The following is a 25,788-nucleotide window of genomic DNA, read 5'->3' on the forward strand; positions in this document are numbered from 1 at the left end:
CATAAGTTCATCTTGTTAGGAAGGGGCGTGTGAATGTAGACCAAGTTTACATCCTTTTCTAAATAAGAGTGACCTGGAGCAGTTGTGAGCATGCCCTTATTAGCCTCTAAGACAGGTGACAAAGCAGGTCAGCTCACTCATCTTGCATTTCATTTGAGGAAGATGGCATTTGAGGGCCAATCCTCTAAAAGCATTTGGCATGGAACTTGCTAAATAAAGAGCACAGCAAAAAGTTAACTTATTCAGAATATTTCATTTTGAGCAATTTTCATATGACACAATTACAGGTCAGCACTACTCTATTGAAATACAGGCAATTAGAATATCTGAGGCTTCATCTCATATTTGATACAGCATCACGAGAAAGTCACTGGGGATGTTCCCAGGGCACTGAGTTCAACATCATCGTACCCAGTGTCCCCTTTCTTCCCCTGGAGCAGCCAGAGGCTCTCTTCTCCTTCTCCAGGATCAGCAGCCTCTCTGGAGAAGTTCAGACAAGAGCCTGAAATAGAAAAGAGAAGTTTGATTTGAACTGAGACATGAGGATGGGACAGAACCCTCTGGTGGAAGGGAGTCAAGCAAGTGCTTATGACAAAGCATCCCTGGGACCCAGGTGTGGGGAGGGAGGCTCAGGCTATTTCACATGAGTCCCAGTGAGAATGGATCCCAGCTGTCCTCTCAAATCAAGTTCATGTGGTCTCCTGGGCCTCATTGCATGTGGAAATCCTGCATCACAGGAGACCTGTGCTCAGGGGCTCTGGGAGGCTTGCTTCCAGGCAACACAATATCAAGGAGATGCCCAGCAATGGTAAGAATCATAAAAAGGAATCTAAATTGTTCTCCTTTCACAGGTGATAGATGCAAATTCACAATAAGAGGGAGACTGGAAACAGGAAAAATCTGAATTCCTCACTCACAACCCAAGTCTGCTCTTAGTTGACTTGACTCCTGTTTCCAAATGTCCACAAATAGTATCACAGGTGCAGCCACAGATATCTCCTCCCCAGGAACTACACAGGCCCTCAGATGGAGAAATACTCTTTTCTAGAGAATGAGTATCTTCTTGCAGCTACTGAAATATCAGTTTATTGGGATACACACAGTCAAAGGCTTTGGCATAGTCAATAAAGCTGAAATAGATGTTTCTCTGGAACTCTCTTGCTTTTTCGATGATCCAGCAAATTTTGGCAATTTGATCTCTGGTTCCTCTGCCTTTTCTAAAACCAACTTGAACATCTGCAAGTTCACGGTTCACATATTGCTGAAGCCTGGCTTGGAGAATTTCGAGCATTACTTTACTAGCGTGTGAGATGAGTGCAATTGTGCAGTAGTTTGAGCATTCTTTGGCATTGCCTGTCTTTGGGATTGGAATGAAAACTGACCTTTACCAGTCCTGTGTCCACTGCTAAGTTTTCCAAATTTGCTGGCATACTGAGTACAACACTTTCACAGCATCATCTTTTAGGATTTGAAAGAACTCAACTGGTATTCATCACCTCCACTAGCTTTGTTCGTAGTGATGCTTCCTAAGGCCCACTGACTTCACATTCCAGGATATCTGGCTCTAGGTTAGTGATCACACTATCATGACTATCTGGGTCATGAAGATTTTTTTGTATAGTTCTTTTGTATTCTTGCCACTTCTTCTTAATATCTTCTGCTTTTGTTAGGTCCATAACATTTCTGTCCTTTATTGTACCCTTCTGTGCCTGAAATATTCCCTTGCTTGGTATCTGTAATTTTCTTGATGAGATCTCTAGTCTTTCCCATTCCATTGTTTTCCTCTGTTTCTTTGCATTGATCAGTGAGGAAGGCTTTCTTATCTCTCCTTGCTATTCTTTGGAACTCTGTATTCAAATGGATATATCTTTCCTTTTCTCCTTTGGTTTCACTTCTCATCTTTTCTCAGCTATTTGTAAGGCCTCCTAATGTGTGAGGAGGCCTCTGAGGAGGCCATTTTGCCTTTTTGCATTTCTTTTTCTTGGGGATGGTCTTGATCCCTGCCTCCTGTACAATGTCACGAACCTCCGTCCATAATTCATCAGGAACTCTGCTTATCAGACTTAATCCCCTGAATCTATTAGTCACTTCTACTGTATAATCATAAGGAATTTGATTTAGGTCATACCTGAATGGTCTAGTGGGTTTCTCTACTTTCTTCAATTTAAGTCTCAATTTGGTAATAAGGAGTTCATGATCTGAGCCACAGTCAGCTCCCGGTCTTGTTTTTGCTGACTGTATAGAGCGTCTCCATCTTTGGCTGTAAAGAATATAATCAATCTGATTTTGGTACTGACCATCTGATGATGTCCATGTGTAGAGTTCTCTCTTGTGTTCTTGGAAGAGGGTGTTTGTTATGACCAGTGCGTTCTCTTGGCAAAACTCTATTAGCCTTTGCCTTGTCTCATTTTGTACTCCATGGCCAAATTTGGCTGTTACTCCAGGTATCTCTTGACTTCCTACTTTTGCATTCCAGTCCCTTATAATGAAAAGGACATCTTTTTTAGGTGATAGTTCTAAAAGGTCATGTAGGTCTTCCTAGAATGGCAACTTCAGCTTCTTCAGCATTACTGATTCAGCATAGACCTAGATTATTGTGATATTGAATGGTTTGCCTTCATGTATGCGACAGTGCAAAGATATTATTAAAACACTTGTTCCACCTTTGAATTTGGTTCAGTTCAGTTCAGTCACTCAGTCATGCCTGACTCTCTGTGACCCCATGGACTGTAGCACACCAGGCTTCCCTGTCTATCAACAACTCCCAGAGCTTGCTCAAATTCATATCCATCGAGATGGTGATGCCATCCAACTATCTCATCCTCTGTCATCTCCTTCTCTTCCTGCCTTCAAATCTTTCCCAGCATCAGGGTCTTTTCTAAGAATCAGTTCTTCACATCAGTTGGCCAAGGTATTGGAGCTTCGACTTCAGCTCAGTCCTACCAATGAATATTAAAGATTGATTTCCTTTAAATTGACTGGGTTGATCTCCTTGCCATCCAAGGGTTTCTGAAGAGTCTTCTCCAACACTAAAGTTCAAAAGCATCAATTCTTCAGCACTTAGCTTTCTTTTCAGTTCAGTTCAGTCGCTCAGTCGTGTCCAACTCTTTGCGACCCCATGAATTGCAGCACACCATGGCCTCCCTGTCCATCACCAACTCCTGGAGTTCACTTAGACTCACGTCCATTGAGCCAGTGATGCCATCCAGCCATCTCATCCTCTGTCGTCCCCTTCTCTTCCTGCCCCCAATCCCTCCTAGCATCAGAGTCTTTTCCAATGAGTCAACTCTTCGCATGAGGTGGCCAAAGTACTGGAGTTTCAGCTTTAGCATCATTCCTTCCATAGAAATCCCAGGGTTGATCTCCTTCAGGATGGACTGGTGGGATCTCCTTGCAGTCCAAGGGACTCTCAAGAGTTTCTCCAACACCACAGTTCAAAAGTACCAATTCTTCAGCGCTCAGCCTTCTTCACAGTCCAACTCTCACATCCATACATGACTACTGGAAAAACATGCTCAATTAATCGATGTTTCTCTTTCGGCCATGACACAATGCTTGCGGGATCTTAGTTCCTTGACCAGGGTTGAACCTAGGCCCTAGCAGTGAAAGTGCAAAATCCTAACCTCTGGACCACCAGGAAATTCCCTAAGCTATAAATCTTCATGCAAGTATATCACATATAAAGTGATAAGTTTATGTCACATTATAGAGACATAAATGCCAAAAGCAGAGTGATTCCTCACTCCTTGCAAGGAGTCTGACAGCATTAAATATGGCATATGGTCAAGATGATGCTACCAAATGTATGAGATTACCTATGTTTTGAATCTCTAGGGAGGCTGGGCATTGAGGAGCACAAATTTACTCTTTCCAGATAGAAAGATTGCAGGAGATCAACTGACCCCACTCACCAGTCTGAGATCTCACCCCATTGTCCTTCTCTGGGGGCACTTCCTCCTCGCTCCCCTGAGAGGCAGGAGGAGTTCCAGGCACTGGTACTTCTTCAGCATCATCATAATTGCCAGCAGAGACATCAGTCCTCTGATCTGGGGGTTCCAAGAGCAGACAAGGGAGTGTATGAACCACAGCAAGTGGGTTGTTCTGGGGAATACCTAAGATACCTTCTGACCCAGAGGTTCTGAGTTTCTGAATAGAGGCACCAGTCACTCCTTGTTTTAAAAGACTTTTTTCTCTAAGACCATGTTTCATTTTGATGTGTCCATAAGCCAAAACATGATTTTACATATCTTAATATTTTCTGATGGAAACTACATATCTCAAAGCAACTATTCCACCCTTGAGCATTGCTAAAGGACTTTGACAAATTGTGCTTTACATATGTTATTTTTTAATAACATTCTGTGCCTGTGGTGAATCTGGACACAGAGATACCAGCCCCGACGTGAGACATCACAAAACAGCCAGAGAAGGAGGATGAACCCCATCTGGACACAAGGGATGCCTCTGGTCCGTCAAAGGAAAACCACTCCCCTTACATCTCCTCTGAGGGAAACTCTCCTCCCCAAAGCCCAGCCGAAGCTGGTCCACCTCTAATTCCTGGAGTGGACCTGTAGTCACTGTTTCCCTCACCATCTCTGGTGTAATACAGCAGTTTAGTCAGTGAGAATCTGATGGGAAAGCCTCATGCGGAGACAAACATCACAAAACACACAGAATGACCCTCCCCACACCCATGGGACCTGTGTTAAGGCTGAGAAGGGACAGGCCTGGCTTCTGCAGTGCAGTCAGAGGCTGGGAGATCACGGGGCTCTGAGAGGCCATCCTGTCTCTCTGGAGGAGCCGTCTCTGTGAGCCTGGAGCACACATGAGGTCTGCAGATGCTGAGAAGATGTGCACAGCCAGGGGGTGGTGACAGCCAGAGATCCCAGGAGGGCAGACAGAGACACTCACCTGGGCTGCCCAGACCTTCCTTCTGTGTCAGAAGGTAATCGAGCTCCTCATACACGGCTTCAGCAAGAGCATCTTCATAGCTAGATAAGGCTGAGAGATCATCCAGCAGGTCAAAGGAGCTTCCCCAGATACCCCGATCCAGCCAGCCCACCTTCACCTCCCTGGTGCTCACATGGGGGCCGCCAGGACCTCAGCATCGTCTGCTATACCGTGCACCATATCTGCACATTTTCCCCTCATCTGACCCTGATCACAGCTCAGCGCCAGCTCTGTCTGGTCTCACAGGAGGGGCCATGACTTATGAGAGTTCACACCCCAGTCCTAAGAACCTCTGTCTGCTCAGCCTTTAGAGCTCAGCACAGAGCACATGGAGTCTGCAACTCAGAACAGTACCTGGCCCAGGTTCCCCTCCTCACACCTGCCCCATCTCCTGCCTGCACACACTCTCCCTGGTCCCCAGTTCCCCCTGGGGACCAGGGTGAAGCCCACCTCTACGCTCTGCTCTCCATCGGAGCAGCTGAGTCACCAGGATGATGAGGACCAGGAAGAGAAGGGACCCCAGGATAAGGCAGAGGACTCCAGGCAGGGAGAAGATACCAGGGAGAGGATTCGAGGCTGGTCTGGTCCCTAAAGAGAACAGGAAAAAGGGCTGGAGATAGTCTTGGGCACAGAAAAATCTCCTGCATCAGCATTTTCAGGAGCTCCAGACAATGGCATCTCAGTCTCAGACAGTGTCAGGGCTCCCCCAGGTCTCGTCCTGAGACAAGTCAACTCCACTCTGGCCACTGTGGCCCCGAGGCAGAGCTGGGGATTGTCAGGGAGCTGCCCTGCCGAGACAGCCTCTGAGGACCCAGCTCATCCCCTCTCCTTGGGCTTCAGGAGACAGAGCATCAAACAGTCCTGGGATCTACACCTCACTGATGAGGAGCAACACACAGGGGCAAGTGGGAGTTCCTTAGATTCTACAACATGGGAACTAGACTTCCTTGGACCCCGGGCATGAGAACATTTGACCCTGGACATCAAGGCAGGGGATTGCCCCAGTGTAATGCCCTGGCTGCTCCCCAACAGCCACAGCTCCTCAGACTGTTTCCTCTTCTGAGCTGTCAGAGAACCCACAGAACAGGTCCCCAGTATTTGAGTATTCTCTCCTGCCCGTGGATGGATCACAGTACCTGCTGTAGTCTTGGGCAATGTTGTCCTTGCACCTAAAGAAAAAAAGAGCAGTGTGGGGAAGTGGAAATGGTCAGAATGCAGGGCAAACCATTTTTCCCTCCTGAGCCTGAAATCACCCCTCAGTCTCCACAACATCAGTGTCTAGTCCTCCCAGCTCCCCCGTCCTAGATCAGAGCCCCAGCACCCGGGATGTCTGAACACAAACTCCCCACCATGCCCGGCCCAGCCCACTGCCCCCATGCTGCCCCAGCTCACCTACATGGACCCCGAGCCCCTCGCTCACCAGAGCACCTCACACCAGCATCCTCCTCGTGCTTGCAGTTGCTCTGCCCCCAGGGCTCTGCAGCACAGTCCCACAGGGAGGACTCCCGGCCCCCGCAGCGCACATCGTCCAGCCAGATGCTCCCATTTCCAGGGCCGAATGTCGCAGCCTGCACGGCTTCCAGGGCCTGGCCACAGCCCAGCTGCTGACACACCACCTCGGCCTCTGCCAGGCTCCAGGAGTCATCGCACACGGTGCCCCAGGAGCCGCTGTGCCAGACCTCCACCCGCCCTGAGCACTCGCTGTCTCCTCCCCTGAGCCGGAGCTTCTCCCTGTCTGAAAAGGCAGCAGCCCCTCCTGTGACAGTCCCTGGTGGGAGGAAGGAGTCCCTGGGAGCCACAGGGGAGGGGGCGGGGCTGAGTACCTGTGCAGGGGGCAGCAGTTGGACAGCTCTTGGGTCTTCTTCCTGCAAACAATGGGGAAACACTGAATCAGAAACAGCTGAGGGTGGTCCTGTCCCCACATAAGATTATCTAAAGTCTGACTCAGTACAAATGACACATGAAAATACAGGCTCATTATCTCCTGGGCTAAAACATTCACTGCATCTGATCACCGGCTGAAATTACTTTAAATATTTACTTGCTTATCAGTCTTCACACCCCACAGCGAATATAAACACAGACATCTACCAATTTACACACTCTCCTCTGAATGAAAGTTCCATTAGAAGGACCTTGTATATCGTATATGTGCCATGTTTCTGATATTAGGACAGTGCCTGCACATTGTATGTACTCATTCAACAAATATCTATGGAAAACCATTTCTAAATACCTAGATAGAGGCTTGACAAATATTTATTAAATAAATGAATAGACAAACAAAATTCAGTGAAATAAAATTTCTCTTTTAAAATTCATATTAATCAGTGAAATAGTAAACCAAATATAAGCCAAAGGTAACAGTCTATGATAATAGTTCATATTAAATATAATGCCCAAAAGCACAGAGTCAATTTATATTCAAAATCTCATGTACATAATTTTAATGGAAAATTATTAGATTGTTAACTATTCTTACCTACTATTCAGTGTGACAGTGGGCAAGTGAAGACTACTGTTGTAAAAGGAACCCCTCTTTTCTAAATTTACTTTTAATTGGAAGGTAATTGCTCCACAATGTAGTGTTGGTTATGTGTGTGTGTGTGTTAGTCTCTCAATCATGTCCAGCTCTTTGTGACCCTATGGACTGCAGCCCACCAGGCTCCTCTGTCCATAGAATTTTCCAGACAAACATACTGGAGTGGATTGCTATTCACTTCTCCACTGGATCTTCCCTACCTAGGGATCAAGCCCAGGTCTCCCGCACTGCAGGAAGTTTCTTTGCTGTCTGAGCCACCAGAAAAGCCTGTAGTGTTGATTAGGAATCTCTTAAAAAGGAAATATACAGGAAAGACTGAGTAGAATTCTGAGAAGATATATGGGCACATATATGTACACACTGAGTAAGCCAGAAATTTTTGCAATAGTTAAAAAGCCTACTGAGAAAAATTTGTATTGAGAAAATGAAGAAATAATAAACAAAAGACTGAGAATATATATAAAAGAATTGAAGCTGACAGAAATAAATATAAATTTTAAAAAACAGAAGGGTAAATAGTACCTGTCATAAAGTACCAACATTTATATATTCTTTCCAGATCATCCTATCAAAACTTCTACCCACTCTATGCAGAGAACCTCTGAGAAAATGATGGCAGGACCTCTGTGAGCAGGTTGCTCATTTTCATGGTCAAAGACTTTACCACCTCTCAATTCACAGGGTTTAATTGTAGGAAAAACATCATCAATAAAAGGTCTCATAGTTTAATTCCTTTTTGGCTTTCAAATGAAAAAGACAAAGAGATAAGCAAAGAGAGGCAAGGAAGGGAGTGAGCCTCTGCTTTTGAAGCATCTGATCCCACATTCTCTTAGCTATGGGTTTCAGGCAATGTCCAGCATATCATTCAAGGTGTACCTGAATGGGGTGTGTGTGTGTGTGTATGTATGTGGAGGAGGAGCGAAGGAGAAAGAGAAACAGAGAGAGAAATGTTGAAGGAATAAGGTGTTATGGTTTGACTATTTGTCACCCTTGCCAACATTCATTTATTTCTTTCAAAATTTACTGCTGAAATCTCAATTCCCAATGTAACGGAATTTAGTGGTGGAACCTTCTCAAACTCTTCCAAAAACAGAAGAAAAGAACACTTCCAAATTCATTTCCTGAAGCCAACATTAGTCTGATACCAAAGCCAGATAGGGACACCATGAGAAAAGAAAATTACGGGCTAATACTCTGATAAATACAGGTGCAAAAATAATCAACAAAATATTAGAAAACTGAATTTTACAATACACTAAAAGAATCATACACCATGATCAAGTGATATTTGTTCCAAGGATACAAGGATAGTTCAAAATTCACAGATTATTCAATGTGATACACCAAATAAACAAAATGAAGGTAAAAATCATATCCTCAAAGGATGCAGAAAAAGTGTTTGACAAATTCAACATGCACTTACAGTAAAAACTGTTTTACAAAGTAGGTATAGAAGGATTGCATCTCAATATAATTAAGGCTATATGAAAAGTACACAGCTAACATCATACTTGACTGTAAAAAACTGAAAGCTTTTCCTCTGAAATCAGACACAAGACAAAAACGTCTATTCTCACCACTTTTATTCAACTTAATTTTGGCAGTCCCATCCAGATCCATCAGGCAATTAAAAAAAAATCCAAATCTGAAAGGAAGAGGCAAAATCGACACTATTCGCAGATTGAAAAGTGAAAGTGTTAGTCACTCAGTCGTGTCTGACTCTTTACAACCCCAAGGACTGCAGCCTGCCAGGCTCCTCTGTCCATTGGTATTCTCCAGGCAAGAATACTGGAGTGGGTTGCCATTCCTTCCTCCAGGGGATATTCCTGACCCAGGGACTGAAACCGGGTCTCTTGCATTGCAGACAGATTCTCTACCATCAGAGTCATGAGGAAAGAAACCCCCTTACATGATATTATATGTAGAAAACACTAAAGACTAGCAAAAATACGAGAACAAATACACTCAGTAAAGCTGTAGAAGAAAAATCTGTATACAAAAATCATATGCATTTCTTTACACTAACAACAAACTGCTATAAGAGAAACTGAGAAAACAATTCTGTTTATATTTGCATGAAAATGAATAAAATGTCTAGGAATAAATTTAAACAAGGAGGTGAAAGACCTGTACCTTGAAAACTATAAACACATTGATGAAAGAAACTGAAGATGACTCAAATAAATGGAAAGACATTCTGTGATCATGGATTGGGAGATCTAATATTATTAACATGCCCCTACCAAAAGCAATCTACAGATTCACTCCAGTCCTTATCAAAATTCCAATGGAAATTTTCACAGATATAGAAGAAACAATCCTAAAATTTGCATGGAACCATAAAAGACACTCAATACCAAAGCGATCTTGAGAAAGAATAACAAAGCTAGAGGTGTCATGCTTCCTGATTTCAAACTATATTACAAAGCTATATTAATCAAAACAGTATGTCATTGGTATAAAAATGAACACAGAGATCAATGGAACAGAATAGAGAGTCCATAAATAAATCCACATTTCTATGGCCAATTAATTTTTGACAAAGAAGCCAAGAATATACAGTGGGAAAAGGACAGTTTTTTCAGTAAATGGCATTGGGGAAACTGGATAGCCACTTGCAAAAAGTGAAACCACTATCTTACACCATTCACAAAAATTAACTCAAAATAGATTAAAGACTTGATCATAAGTCCTGAAGCCATAAAATTTCTACAGAAAAAAACAGAATATAAAATCCTTGACACCAGTCTTTGTGATGATTTTTTGGATTTGACACCAAAAGCAAAGGGAACAAGAGTAAAAACAAGCAGTTGTGATGACATAAAGCTAAAAAGCTACTGCCCAATTAAGGAAACCATCAACAAAGTGAAAAAGCAACCTATGGAATTGGAAAAAATATTTGCATATTGTATTTCTGGTAAGGATTATTATCCAAAATATACAAGGAACTCATACAACTCAGTAGCAAAAAACAAACAATCTGATTTTTTTTAATGGGCAGAAAACCTGAATAGACATTTTTTTAAAAAATACATACAACTTGCCAATAATACATGAAAATGCACTCAACACTATCACTCATCAGAAAACACAAATCAAAACCACAATGAGATATCACCTCAGATCCTCTAGAAAGGCTTTTATCCAAAAGAAGAAATAACAGGAGTTGAGGAGAATGTGAAGAGACAGGAAAGCTTTTGCACAGTTAGAGGGAATGTAAGTTGAGGCAGCCCCTATGGAAACAGTACTGAGGTGCATCAAAAATTAAAAATAGAACTGCCATATGATTTAGCAATTTCACTTTGGAGTATTTATCTGAAGGAAACAAAAACACTAACTTGAAAACCCAATGTTCACTGCAGCAACATATGTTCAGTTGCTAGGTTGTGTCTGATTCTTTGCAACCCCATGGACTGCATCATGCCAGGCTCCTCTGTCCTTCACTAACTCCCAAATTTTGCTCAAATTCATGTCCACTGAACTGGTGATGCTATCTATCTCATCCTCTGTGGCCCCCTTCTTCTTTTGCCTTCAATATTTCCCAGCATCAGGGTCTTTTCCAATGAGTCAGCTCTTCTCATCAGGTGGCCAAAGGATTGGAGCTTCAGCTTCCCCATCAGTCCTTTCAATGAATATTCAGGGTTGACTTCCTTTAGGATTGATTGGTTTGATCTCCTTGCTGCCCAAAGGACTCTCAATGCAATTGTGACATCCAGGCACCACTATTCAAAAGAATCAACTCTTTTTAGCTTCTTCTATAACCCGTCTCTCACATCCAGAGATGACTACTAGAAAAATATAGCTGTGACCACATGGACCTTTGTCAGCAAAGCGGTGTCTCTTTTAATACTCTGTCTAGGTTTGTCACAGAGGAGCAAGCCTCTTTTAATCTCATGGCTGCAGTCACCATCAGTAGTGATTTGGGAATCCAAGAAAAGAAAATCTGTCACTGTTTCCACTTTCTCCCCTTTTATATGCCATGAAGTGCTGATGATCTTAGTTTTTAGAATGTTGAGCTGTAAGCCATCTTTTTCACTCTCCTTTCACCCTCAATGAGAGGCTTTCTTGTTCCTCTTCGCTTTCTGCCATTAGAGTGGTATCATCTGTGTATCTGAGGTTGTTGATATTTCTCACAGCAATCTTGATTCCAGCTTGTGATTCATCCAGCCTGGCATTTCCTATGATGTTCTCTGTATATAAGTTAAATAAACAGGATAACAATATACAGCCTTGATGAACTCTTTTCTCAATTTGGAACCAGTCAGTTTTTCCATGCCCTGTTCCAACTGCTGCTTTTTTGATCTGCATACAGGTTTCTCAGGAGGCAGGCAAGGTGCTCTGGTATTCTCATCTCTTTAAGAATCTTAACAGACCCATCACAAGCATGGAAATTGAAACTGTAATCAGAAATCTTCCAGCAAACAAAAGCCCAGGTCCAGATGGCTTCACAGCTGAATTCTACAAAAAATTTAGAGAAGAGCTAACACCTATCCTACTGAAACTCTTCCAGAAAATTGCAGAGGAAGGTAAACTTCCAAACTTATTCTATGAGGCCACCATCACCCTAATTCCAAAACCTGACAAAGATGCCACAAAAAAAGAAAACTACAGGCCAATAACACTGATGAACATAGATGCAAAAATCCTCAACAAAATTCTAGCAATCAGAATCCAACAACACCTTAAAAAGATCATACACCATGACCAAGTGGTGTATCCCTTTATCCCAGGGATGCAAGGATTTGTCAATATCTGCAAATCAATCAATGTAATCCACCACATTAACAAATTGAAAAATAAAAGCCATATGATTATCTCAATAGATGCAGAGAAGGCCTTTGACAAAATTCAACATCCATTTATGATAAAAACTCTCCAGAAAGCAGGAATAGAAGGAACATACCTCAACATAATAAAAGCTATCTATGACAAACCCACAGCAAACATTATCCTCAATGGTGAAAAATTGAAAGCATTTCCCCTAAAGTCAGAAACAAGACAAGGGTGCCCACTTTCACCGCTACTATTCAACATAGTTCTGGAAGTTTTGGCCACAGCAATCAGAGCAGAAAAAGAAATAAAAGGAATCCAAATTGGAAAAGAAGAAGTAAAACTCTCACTGTTTGCAGATGACATGATCCTCTACATGGAAAATCCTAAAGACTCCACCATAAAATTACTGGAGCTAATCAATGAATATAGTAAAGTTGCAGGATATAAAATCAACACTCAGAAATCCCTTGCATTCCTATACAGTAATAATGAGAAAGTAGAAAAAGAAATTAAGAAAACAATTCCATTCACCATTGCAACGAAAAGAATAAAATACTTAGGCATATATCTACCTAAAGAAATTAAAGACCTATATATAGAAAACTATAAAACACTGATGAAAGAAATCAAAGAGGACACTAAAAGATGGAGAAATATACCATGTTCATGAATCAGAAGAATCAATATAGTGAAAATGAGTATACTACCCAAAGCAATCTACAGATTCAATAGAATCCCTATCAAGCTACCAGCAGTATTTTTCACAAATAATTTCAAGATTTGTATGGAAATACAAAAAACCTTGAATAGCCAAAGCAATCTTGAGAAAGAAGGATGGAACTGGAGGAATCAACTTGACTGACTTCAGGCTCTACTACAAAGCCACAGTCATTAAGAGAGTATGGTACTGGCACAAAGACAGAAATATAGATCAATGGAACAAAATAGAAAGCCCAGAGATAAATCCACACACCTATGGACACCTTATCTTTGACAAAGGAGGCAAGAATATACAATGGAGTAAAGACAATCTCTTTAACAAGTGGTGCTGGGAAAACTGGTCAACCACTTGTAAAAGAATGAAACTAGATTACTTTCTAACACCACACACAAAAATAAACTCAAAATGGATTAAAGATCTAAACATAAGACCAGAAACTATAAAACTCCTAGAGGAGAACATAGGCAAAAGACTCTCCGACATAAATCACAGCAGGATCCTCTATGATCCACCTCCCAGAATACTGGAAATAAAAGCAAAAATAAACAAATGGGATCTAATTAAAATTAAAAGCTTCTGCACAACAAAGGAAAATATAAGCAAGGTGAAAAGACAGCCTTCGAAATGGGAGAAAACAAAAGCAAATGAACCAACTGACAAACAACTAATCTCAAAAATATACTAGCAACTTATGCAGCTCAACTCCAGAAAAACAAACGACCCAATCAAAAATGGGCCCAAGAACTAAATAGACATTTCTCCAAACAAGGCATATGGATGGCTAACAAACACATGAAAAGATGCTCAACATCACTCATTATCAGAGAAATGCAAATCAAGACCACAATAAGGTACCATTTCACACCAGTCAGAATGGCTGCGATCCAAGAGTCTACAACAATAAATGCTGGAGAGGGTGTGGAGAAAAGGGAACCCTCTTACACTGTTGGTGGGAATGCAAACTAGTACAGCCACTATGGAAAACAGTGTGGAGATACCTTAAAAATTTGCAAATAGTACTGCCTTATGACCCAGCAATCCCACTGCGGGGCATACACACCAAGGAAACCAGAATTGAAAGAGACACATGTACCCCAATGTTCATCGCAGCACTGTTTATAATAGCCAGGACATGGAAACAACCTAGATGTCCATCAGCAGATGAATGGATAAGAAAGCTGTGGTACATATACACAATGGAGTATTACTTAGCCATTAAAAAGAATACATTTGAATCAGTTCTAATGAGATGGATGAAACTGGAGCTGATTATACAGAGTGAAGTAAGCCAGAAAGAAAAACACCGATACAGTATACTGACACATATATATGGAATTTAGAAAGATGGTAATGATGACCCTGTATGCGAGATAGCAAAAGAGAACAGATGTATAGAACAGACGTTTGGACTCTGAGGGAGAGGGAGAGGGTGGGATGATTTGGGAGAATGACATTGAAACATGTATACTATCATGTAAGAAATGAGGTGCCAGTCTATGTTCAATACAGTATACAGGATTCTTGGGGCTGGTGCATGGTGATGATCCAGAGAGATGATGGGGTGGGAGGTGGGAGGGGAATTCAGGATTGGGAGCTCGTATACACCCATGGCGGATTCATGTCAATGTATGGCAAAACCAATACAGTATTGTAAAGTAAAATAAAGTAAAAATAAAATTAAAAAAAAAAGAATTTTCCACAGTTCATTGTAATTCATGTGGTCAAAGGCTTTATGTAGCCGATGAAGCAGATGTTTTTCTGGAATTCTCTGGCTTACTCTAGGATCCAACAAATGTTGGCAATTTGATCTCTGGTTTCTCTGCCTTTTCTAAACCCAGCTTGTACATCTCAGAAGTTCTCAGTTCACTTACTCCTGAAGCCTAGCTTGAAAGACTTTGAGCATAACCTTGTTAGCATGTGAAATGAGCACAATTGTGAGGCAGTTTGACCATTCATTGGCATTGCCCTTCTTTGAATTTAAATGAAAACTGACCTTCTCCAGTCCTGTGGCCACTGATGAATCTTCCAAATTTGCTGACGTATTGACTGCAGTACTTTAACAGTATTACCTTTTAGTATTTTATAGCAATATATATGAGTTTAACAATGTAAGTCTTCACTGATGAATGGATAAAGAAAATATAATATAGACTTATATCCACCCATAAAAAAGAGGAAAATCTTGCCAGTTTCAACAACATGGATGGACCTCGAGGGCATTATGTTAAGTGAAACAAATCACACAGAGAAAGAAAAATACCATGTAATCTCATTTATATGTGTAATATTAAAACAAAAAGCAAGTTCAGAGATGCTGAGTAGTTGGTGGCTACCAGAAGTGGGGGATTTGGTGCAGGCAAAGGTAATCAAAAGGTATAAATTTGAATTATAAAATTAATAGGTCAAGAGATATAACATACAGCATGGTGACTATAGTGAATAGTGTATTGTCTATTTGAAAGATGGCAAGAAAATACATCTTAAATATTCTCATCATGTAAGAAAAATATTTAACTATATATATGGATCCATATAGAGAGATATAACTAGACTTACAGTAGTGATTATTTAGCAGTACACACAAACATATAACCATTATGTCGTACACAGCAAAAAATATAATGTTGTATCAGTTATACCAATTTAAAAATTTAATAAAGTTTGGAACATGTAGATTAAATTAGCTCCATCCAAACTTCATTTTATAAACTCAACTTAAACCCATCACTTAGATTTTAAAATATTAAATCTCACTAATAACTTCCTACAGGGTTGGGAAAGACACAGAAACAGACATAAGTCACCTGCACATGAGATGTAGGCTTCCTCCTTTGGAGAGCATGAACTGTATTTCCACGGGCCAGAAGGACACTGCCAGAGAGAGGTATCAGTTTTCCGACACTGAATTAAATCTACCCACCGGGGTCTAGAACCTTCCCTGAGGCCAACAGAGGTGTTGACACTTCCACTGTCCCCACAGCCAAGCTGACTGCAGATGATGGACACGGTGACATCATCCATGGGGCTGCGGCAGACACTGCCCCAGGTCCCGTTGTAGAAAACTTCCAGCCACCCAGCACACTGCTGGTCCTTGCTCACCATCCTGAGGGCCAGGAACTCTGAGATTGAAAGGGAGGAGACAGGACACAGTGAGCACCCCACTCAGTGCTCTGGATTTTCCTCTCTCCCCAAAATTGTGAACATTCATCTGTGACCCGGCTAAGGAAGCAAATCCATTAGATGACCAGAGTGAAACTTGTCTCCTTTTCACTTGACTTTGTCCATTTGTGTCTGCCTTTCTAAATATTTCTACCACCATGATGTAGTGGATATGAACTGAGAGGAAGACCACCCTGGATACCTGCAGGGAGAGGGAGCTGACACCTGCTTCCTGACAAAACATCTAAAAGAGTGTATGAAAGGGATGTGATGTGGACAGTGTGGAGGCAGATAGAATAATGGACCTGTGACTGTTTCCTTATCTGGCAAAGGGGACTTAACAGAAGTGATTAAGGTAAAGACTGAGATTATCCTCAAATATGATGGATTAACCACCTGAGCACAGTCTAATCGCAGTCTTAGACTCACTATCCTTTAGGGTGGAACATTTCTCCTTGTTTTGGTTAGAGGGAGATGAATATATGGATAACAGTTAGAGAGGTGGAGCGTTGCTGGTCTGACGATGAACAGAAGAGGGTTATGAACGAAGGCAGGCAGGCAGGCAGGCAGTTTTTAGAAGCTTGAAAAGAAAAGAAACAGATTCTTTACCAGAGGCTCAGAGGTGATGTGACCCTACTGAAACCTTGAACCCCATCCAGTGAGATTCCTGCTGGACATCTAAGCTACAGAAGTATAAAGAAGTAAATGTGTTGTTTTAAACCATTAACTATGTGGTAACGTGTTACAAAACAAAAAAACTAGCACCTTGGCTTTAAGACTTCTCTACCATATGTACCAGAAGAGTGAGCCCCGATGTCAAGGAAAACTGAGAAAAGGCTCTGCCAGGAAACACTACTGAGGAGAAAAGACCAGAGTCTCAGCTGCTGCAGGAGGCAGTGAAAGCACCTGGTCTTCAAGTCTGCTGGAAAGACAGGCTCCATAGGAGGAAGCCTCCTTCTCTGGTCGTTTCAGCATCTCTCCCTCAGGGCTCAGACCCCCGTCCTCCTGGGCACTCCCCTCCCCTAGCCTGTGGACAGTGTGCAGCGCGGACCTGAGCAGATGACCCCCGCGTCCTGCTTGTGTCTGCAGTCGTGCTGCCCCCAGCCCCGGGAAGGGCACCTCCACACGTGAGACTCCTTTCCTGTGCAGTTCAGGTCGTCCAGCCAGATGGGCCCTGATCCTGCCCCAAAGTGAGCAGACCCCGTGGCATTGAGGGCTTGTCCACAGCCCAGCTGCCTGCACACCACGCGGGCATCTTCCAGGTCCCAGCCATCATCACAGATGGTGCCCCAAGAGCCCTGGTCAAGGATCTCCACTCTCCCCGCCCAGGGACCGCCCCCATCCACTAGGCGGAGCTGTCTACTGTCTGAGGAGAGAGAAATGGGACAATGAGGCCTTGACCTGGGGAATGAAAAGGGTCTTCTGTCTTGTGGGGCCCTCACCTGAGCAGTAGGGGGCACTCCCCTCGGAGGCGGCAGACCCTTGTTCAGACATGGAGTCATTGCACTGGGGCAGCACCTGGGAGTGGTTTCCTGAAAAGAAGCGATGATTAGAGGGTTGGGAGGGTTGAAGAACAGGAAACTCAGTTAAGCAAAATAATTTTTAGGAGGGGAGGGGAGTTTGGGGGGTAATGGATACATGTATATATATGGTTGAGTCCCTGCCTGTTCACCTGAAACTGTAACAATATTGTTAATCGGCTAAACCCAATACAAAGCAAAAAGTTCAAAAATAGTAATAATAATAATAATAATAATGACCTAGTGATGGAGCTGAGATGAAAGCTGTAACATACCAGTAAAGTTGCCATAATCTTAGTGTTCCCTTTCTCTATGAACAGCGCTACCTGACAATGCCATGATTCCTGTTTTAAGCGAAGCTTTGCCTTAAGAATGAGTTAAATAAGTTGCTCTATCCTTAATCTACCCCTAAATAGAAGAAGCGAAACAGAATCCTTTCCGAAGGATTCGTACAACTTTTTATCTACAGTGTTTGTGATTTTAAAAACACAAAGAAAAATAATACTAATTAATTTTTTTTAAAAAAAGAGGTCTCATGGAAAACAAGAGGGAAAAGAAACATTAAAACAATTTCCCAGGGTATTGGGCTCTTAGACTTACCTGACAGAGAGTTTATTTTATTTATTTTCATTAATTTTTATTTGAGTATAATTGCTTTACAACGTTGTGGTAGCTTCTGCTGTACAGCAAATTTAATACGTTATATATACATGTAAGGGTTTCCTAGGTGACTCAATGGTAAAAAAAAATCTGCCTGCCAAATAGGAAACTGGGGTTCCATCCCTGGTTGGAAAGATCTTCTGGGGAAAGAAATGGCAGCCAACTCCAGTATTCTTGCCTGGGAAATCCTATGGACAAAGGAGTGTCGCAGGCTAGTCCATTAGGTAACAAAAGAGTCAGATGCAACCCAGCGACCAAACAACAATGACACATATATAAATAAATATCCCCTCTTTCTTGGACTTACTTCCTATTTAGGTCATCACAGAGCACTGAGTAGAGTTCCCTGTGCTATACAATAGGTTATTATTTATCTATTTTATGTGTTCAGTTCAGTCGCTCAGTAGTGTCCGACTCTTTACGACCCCATGAACCGCAGCACGCCAGGCCTCCCTGTCCATCACCAACTCCCGGAGTCCACCCAAATCCAGGTCCATCGAGTCGATGATGCCATCCAACCATCTCTTCCTCTGTCATCCCCTTCTCCTCCTGCCCTCAATCTTTCCCAGCATCAGTGGCTTTTCCAATGAGTCAACTCTTTGCATCAGGTGGTCAAAGTATTCGAGCTTCAGCTTCAACATCAGTCCTTCCAATGAACACCCAGGACTGATTTCCTTTAGGATGGACTTGTTGGATCTCTTTGCAGTCCAAGGGACTCTCAAGAGTCTTCTCCAACACCACAGTTCAAAAGCATCAATTCTTTGGTGCTCAACTTTCTTTATAGTCCAACTCTCACATCCATTCATGTCCACTGGAAAAACGATAGCCTAGACTAGATAGACCTTTGTTGGCAAAGATTATGTGTGTGTGCATGCTAAGTCACTTCAGTTGTGTCTGACTCTGTGACACTATGGATTGTAGCCCATCAGGTTCCATGTCTATGGGATTCCCCAGGCAATATCTATTTTATAATTAGTATCAATAATGTAGGGTTTCTGAGTCTGGTGGCTGAGGCAGTAAAGAATCTGCCTGCAATGCAAGAGACCTGGATTTGATCCTTGGGTTGGGAAGATCCCCTGGAGGAGGGTATGGCACCCACCCACAATTCTTTCCTGGAGAATCCCCGTGGACAGAGGAGCCTGGTGGGCTACAGTCCATGGGGTTGCAAAGAGTTGGATATGACTAATCGCACAGCACAGCACATCAATAGTGTGTATATACCATATACGTCAATCTCAAGGTCCCAATTCACCCCACTCTTCATTTCCCCTCTTAGTATCCATATGATGTTCTCTATGTTGGTGTCTCTATTTCTGCTTTGCAGCAAGTTCATCTCTACCATTTTTCTAGATTCTACATATAAGTGATGTTATACAGTATTTGTTTTTCTCTTTCTGATTTACTTCATTCTACATAACAATCCTAACTCAAATCCTAAAAGATGATGCTGTGAAAGTGCTGCAAGCAATATGCCAGCAAATGTGGAAAACATAGCAGTGGCCACAGGACTGGAAAATGTCAGTTTTCATTCCAATCCCAAAGAAAGACAATGCCAAAGTATGCTCAAACTACCGCACAATTGCACTCATCTCACTAGCAAAGTAATGCTCAAAGTTCTCCAAGTCATGGTTCAACAACACGTGAACCATGAACTTCCAGATGTTCAAGCTGGTTTTAGAAAAAGCAGAGGAACCAGAGATCAAATTGTCAACATATGCTGGATCATTGAAAAAGCAAGAGAGTTCCAGAAAAGCATCTATTTCTGCTTTATTGGCTATGCCAAAGCCTTTGACTGTATACATTACAAGAAACTGTGGAAAATTCTAAAAAAGATGGGAATACCAGACCACCTGACCTGCCTCTTGAAAAATCTGTATGCAGGTCAGGAAGCAACAGTTAGAACGGGACATGGAACAACAGACTGGCTCCAAACAGGAAAAGGAGTACGTCAAGGCTGTATATCGCTACCCTACTTATTTGACTTATATGCAGAGTACATTATGAGAAATGCTGGGCTGGATGAAGCACCGGCTGGAATCAAGATTGCTGGGAGAAATATCAACAACCTCAGAAATGCAGATGACACCACCTCATGGCAGAAAGTGAAGAGGAACTAAAGAGCCTCTTGGTGAAAGTGAAAGACTAGAGTGAAAAAGTTGGCTTGAAGTTCAACATTCAGAAAACAAAGATCATGGCATCCAGTCCCAACAATTCATGGCAAATAGATGGGGAAACACTGGAAACAGTGGCTGACTTTATTTTTTTGAGCTCCAAAATCGCTGTAGATGGTGACTGCAGCCATGAAATTAAAAGACACTTACTCCTTGGAAGAAAAGTTATGACCCAGCCTAGACAGCATATTAAAAAGCAGAGACATTACTTTGCCAACAAAGGTCTGTCTAGTCAAGGCTATGGCTTTTCCAGTAGTCATGTATGGATGTAAGAGTTGGACTATAAAGAAAGCTGAGTAATGGAGAATTGATGCTTTTGAACTGTGGTGTTGGAGAAGACTCTTGAGAGTCCCTTGGACTGCAAGGAGATCCAACCAGGAAATCAGTCCTGAAGGTTCATTGGAAGGACTGATGCTGAGGCTGAAGCTCCAGTACATTGGCCACCTGATGTGAAGAACTGACTCATTTGAAAAGACCCTGATGCTGGGAAAGATTGAAGGTGAGAGGAGAAGGGGACAACAGAGGATGAGATGGTTGGATGGCATCACCAACTCAGTGAACATGAGTTTGTGTAACCTCTGGGAGTTGGTGATGGACAGGGAGACCTCTTGTGCTACAGTCAATGGAGTTGCAAAGAGTCGAACCTGACTGAGAGACTGAACTGAACTAAACCAAACGTAACAATCTCTAGGTCTATCCATGTCTCTGCAAATTTCACAGCTTTATTCTTTTATGATTGAGTAATATTCCATTTTATATATGTGAAACATCTTCTCTATCCACTCCTCCTGTGAGGGACATTTAGGTTGCTATCGTGTCCTGGCTGTTGTAAATAGTGCTGCAGTGAACATCAGGATGAATGTGTCTTTTTGAATGATGATTCTCTCCACGTATGTGCCCAGGAGTGGGATTGCTGAGTCATACAACAGATCTATTTTTAGTTTTTTGAGGAATCTCCATACTGTTCTCCATAGTAGTTGTGCCAATTTACATACCCATATGTAGGAGGATTCCCTTTTCTGCACATTCTCTCCAGCATTTATTGTTTGTAGACTTTTTAATGATAGACATTCTGACTGGCGTGAAGTAATACCTGACTGCAGTTTTGCATCTCTCTAGTAATTAATGATGCTAAAGCTGAAACTCCAGTACTTTGGCCACCACATGCGAAGAGTGGACTCATTGGAAAAGACTCTGATGCTGGGAGGGATTGGAGGCAGGAGAAGAAGGGGACGACCGAGGATGAGATGGCTGGATGGCATCACTGACTCAATGGACGTGAGTCTGGGTGAACTCCAGGAGTTGATGATGGACAGGGAGGCCTGGCGTGCTGCGATTCATGGGGTCGCAAAGAGTCAGACACGACTGAGCGACTGAACTGAACTGAGCTGAGTAACTAGTGATGTTGAACATCTTTTCATATATTTGTTAGCCATCTGTACGTCTGGAGAAATGTCTGTCTTTTTCCCATTTTTCAATTGGGTTGTTTGGTTTGTTGATATTGAGTTGTTTCTGCATTTTGAAGATCAGTAGCTTGTTAGTTGTTTCGTTTTAGTCGCAAATATTTCCTCCCATTCTGACAGTTGTCTTTTTGTTCTGTTTATGGGTTCTTTTGCTATGTAAAACCTTTTAAGTTTAATCGGGTCCTACTTGTTTATTTTTGTTTTTATTTTCTTTACTCTAGAAGGTTGGTCAAAACAGATCTTGTTGCAATTTATGTCAAAGAACCTTCTGCCTATGTTTTCCTCTAAGAGTTTTATAGTCTGACAGAGAATTTAAATAGCCAGGATTAAAGTCTTCAAATAATTAATTAACAAGATGTGTGTCTTGGCACAGAAATGATAACAAAAACAAATGAAAATTCTACAGGTGAAAAGGTTAACAGCTGAAATTAAGAACTAGAGAATGAGTCTATCAGCACATTAGATCAATATAAAGTAGAAATAGTAAAAAGGAAGATGAGAGGATAAATATTCCTCTGTATAGAAAAGCTGGTTACATGGCAAGTGCCTGGTTAACAATAGTGTATAACAAAGTTTCCCCCAAAACTTAGCAGTTGAAGGAATTTTTTTTTTAATTTTGATCATAATTTCCTGGTCAGTAATTTGGGAAAGACTCAACTTGGCAGCTCTGTCTTTGGGGTCTCTCATGTGGTTGCACTTAGATGTTATCTGGGGCTGACATCTCTAAAGGTTTGATTGAACTGTGATTCTGTAAGGAGATTCCCTGAACTATTTTGTTGTTGTTGTTGGGGAGGGGGAGAGATAAAGGAGCATCCTGTCTGCAACTTAATCCAGAAATATTTTACATACTCAAGGGGAAATGGGGCAGGAGAGGGACAAAGGAGGAGAGAGAGAAAGCTAGAGCAAGACAGAGAAAGAGAGAGAAAACTAGAGTGAGAGAGGGAGGGAGAGAAAAGAAAGAAAGAAAGAAGGATTAAAGCAAAATACTAACCTAACATTTGGGGAATCCAGAGAAAGTTCAGAGAGAATTCATTCCTAGAAAACCTTCACTAAAGGAAATACTAGTAACATCAAACCCATAAAATGCCTAAGAGAAAACCTAGTTAAAGATGTGTGAAACATCTGAGAGAAATTCAAGACCTAATTGAATGAAGGGATATATTTTGACAATGAATTGGGAAATTCAGTGTTGTCAAAATAAACCATTCTCTCATTTATATGCAGATTAAAGCTAACCTCAATAAAATTCCCTTATGCTTTTGTGTGTGTGTGAAACATGACAAGATGATTCAAAATTTCTGTTGTTGTTCAGTCACTCAGTCATGTCTGACTCTTTGCAACCCCATGGACTTCAGCACGCCAGGCTTCCCTATCCATCACCAACTCCCAGAGTTTACCCAAACTCATGTCCATTGAGTCAGTGATGTCATCCAACTATCTCATCTTCTGTTGTCCCCTTCTCCTCCTGCCTTCAATCTTTCTAAAAATCAGGGTCTTTTCTAATGAGTCAGCTCTTCACATCAGGTGGCAAATTATGGAGCTTCAGCTCAAACATTTATACAAAATACAAAAACCAAGAATGACCAAGGCTGTTAGGAAGAACAGCAACAACATAACTTCTTTAAATTAAAGTTACCCAGACTTACTATGTGTGCTTAGTCACTCAGTCATGTCCGATTCTTTGTGACCCAATGGACTATAGCCCGCCAGGCTCCTCTCTCCATGGCGACACTCCAGTCAAGAATACTGGAGTGGGTTGCCATACACTTCTCCAGGGGATCTTCCCAACCCAGGGATCAAACCCAGGTCTCCTGCCTTGCAGACAGATTCCTTACCATCTGAGCCACTAGGGAAGATTCAAGATTTACTATAAAGTTACAATAGTTAAGAAAATGTGGTACAGGTGCAAGGATAGACAAATGACACAGTGGAACAGAATAGAGAGTCTAAAAGAAGTACTCAGACATATGTGCCCTTTCGTTTATCACAAAGGTGGCACTGCAGTAGGGAATAGTCTTCCAGAAAAAGATTTTGAATCAGCTGGATGCCCATATGAAAACATGACACTTGACCCTTAGGCTACACGGTTATCAATCCTGGAAGCAGTGTATAATCATATGCAAAATAAAAGTAATTACACTTCTGTGAGATACTCTCAGGGAACATTTTTGTGATTTTGGAGTAGACAAAGTTCTTTCTAGAAGATTATAAGGAGCTCTATGGACTGGAACAATGGACTGGTTCAAAACTGAGACAGGACTACGTCAAGCCTGTATATTGTCACCCTGATTATTTAACTTCTATGCAGAGCACGTCATGCGAAATGCCAGGATGGATAAAGCACAAGCTGGAGTCAAGATTGCTGGGAGATATATCAATAACCTCAGATATGCAGATGACACCACCATTATGGCAGAAAGTGAAAAGGAACGAAAGAGCCTCTTGATGAAGGTGAAAGAAGTGAGTGAAAATGTTGTCTTAAAACTCAACATTCAGAAAAAGAAGCTCATGGCGTCTGGTCCCATCACTTCATGGCAAATAGATGGGAAACAATGAAAACAGTGACAGATTTTATTTTCCTGGACTCCAAAATCACTGCAAATGGTGATTGCAGCCATGAAATGAAAAGATGCTTGCTCCTTGGAAGAAAAGCTGTGACAAACCTAGAGAGCATATTAAAAAGCAGAGAAGTTACTTTGCCGACAAAGGTCCAACAAAGCTATAGTTTTTCCAGTAGTTATGTATGGACATGAGAGTTGGACCATAAAGAAAGCTGAGCACTGAAGAATTGATGCTTGTGAACTGTGGTGTTGGAAAAGACTTTTGAGAGTCCCTTGGACTTCAAGGATATTAAACCAGTCAATCCTAAAGGAAATCAGTCCTGAATATTCATTGGAAGGACTGATGCTGAAATTGAAGCTCTAATCCTTTGGCCACATGATGGGAAGAACTGACTCATTGGAAAAGACCCTGATGCTGAAAGATACTGAAGGCAGAAGAAGGAGATGACAGAGGATGACATGATTGGGTGGTGTCACCAACTCAATGGATATGAGCTTGAGCAAGCTGCAGGAGATGATGAAGGACAGGGAAGCTTGATGTGTTGTGGTCCATGGGGTTGCAAAGAGTCAGACATGACTGAGTGACTGAACTGAACTGACTGACTGAAGGAGCACTACATGTACAGTAAAAAAGGTGATAATTCAAACTTAAGATGAGTAACTTGGCTCATTGAAGTACACCATACCATTAAGAAAATAAAAATATCAGACAGAGTTAAACACAAAAAAAAGTAATAAATATTTGTTCCAAAAGTCATCATCATAGTAATTTGCACCATTGTATTTGTAATAGTCAAAACCTGGCAACAAACTCAAATCTCTGCCACAAGTTGAATGGATCAATGCATGGTCATGTGATCATTCAAAGGGATACTCTATAGTAATAAGAATGAATACAGTGTTGCCGTAAACAACATCATGAATGAATTTCAAACACAGTTTCAAATCAAAAAAATTAGACATGAAACAAAACATTCTGTATGGTTATACATAAAGTTCAAAAACTGAGAAAATATTCTATGGCAGTACAAGTCTTAGGTAAGCAGGCTTCCCTGGAGAGGAGGACGTGGCTATTGGGAGGCAACAGTGATCCTGTGGTGCTGGGAATGCTCTCTGTGTAGATCTGGGCTGGGGAACATGACCTAGGTGTACACTTACTGTTTGTACTTTGTTCTCTATTATTATCCTTAAATAATAATGTTTCATAAAAATATTAGTCATCCAAGCATTTCTTTCCCTGACATAGCACTTAGCATTTCTTAGCACTT

General features: G+C 41.8%; 1 protein-coding gene across 1 annotated transcript in view; it reads right to left on the reverse strand.

Moving 5' to 3' along the window:
• Nucleotides 252-25,788, reverse strand: part of LOC102168248 (antigen WC1.1) — a 67,949-nt gene continuing 42,412 nt past the window's right edge. Inside the window, exons 11-20 of the mRNA XM_018048529.1 lie at nt 17,588-17,677; nt 17,197-17,511; nt 15,791-16,105; nt 6,774-6,815; nt 6,371-6,685; nt 6,087-6,119; nt 5,401-5,538; nt 4,912-5,001; nt 3,912-4,046; nt 252-502 (exon numbers count right to left, since the gene is read on the reverse strand). Coding sequence (XP_017904018.1) covers nt 357-502; nt 3,912-4,046; nt 4,912-5,001; nt 5,401-5,538; nt 6,087-6,119; nt 6,371-6,685; nt 6,774-6,815; nt 15,791-16,105; nt 17,197-17,511; nt 17,588-17,677 — 1,619 coding nt within the window. The 3' untranslated portion in view covers nt 252-356. The remainder of the gene's footprint in view (nt 503-3,911; nt 4,047-4,911; nt 5,002-5,400; nt 5,539-6,086; nt 6,120-6,370; nt 6,686-6,773; nt 6,816-15,790; nt 16,106-17,196; nt 17,512-17,587; nt 17,678-25,788) is intronic.

This window comes from Capra hircus, chromosome 5, assembly GCF_001704415.2.
Source record: "Capra hircus breed San Clemente chromosome 5, ASM170441v1, whole genome shotgun sequence".
Taxonomy (NCBI): Eukaryota; Metazoa; Chordata; class Mammalia; order Artiodactyla; family Bovidae; genus Capra; species Capra hircus.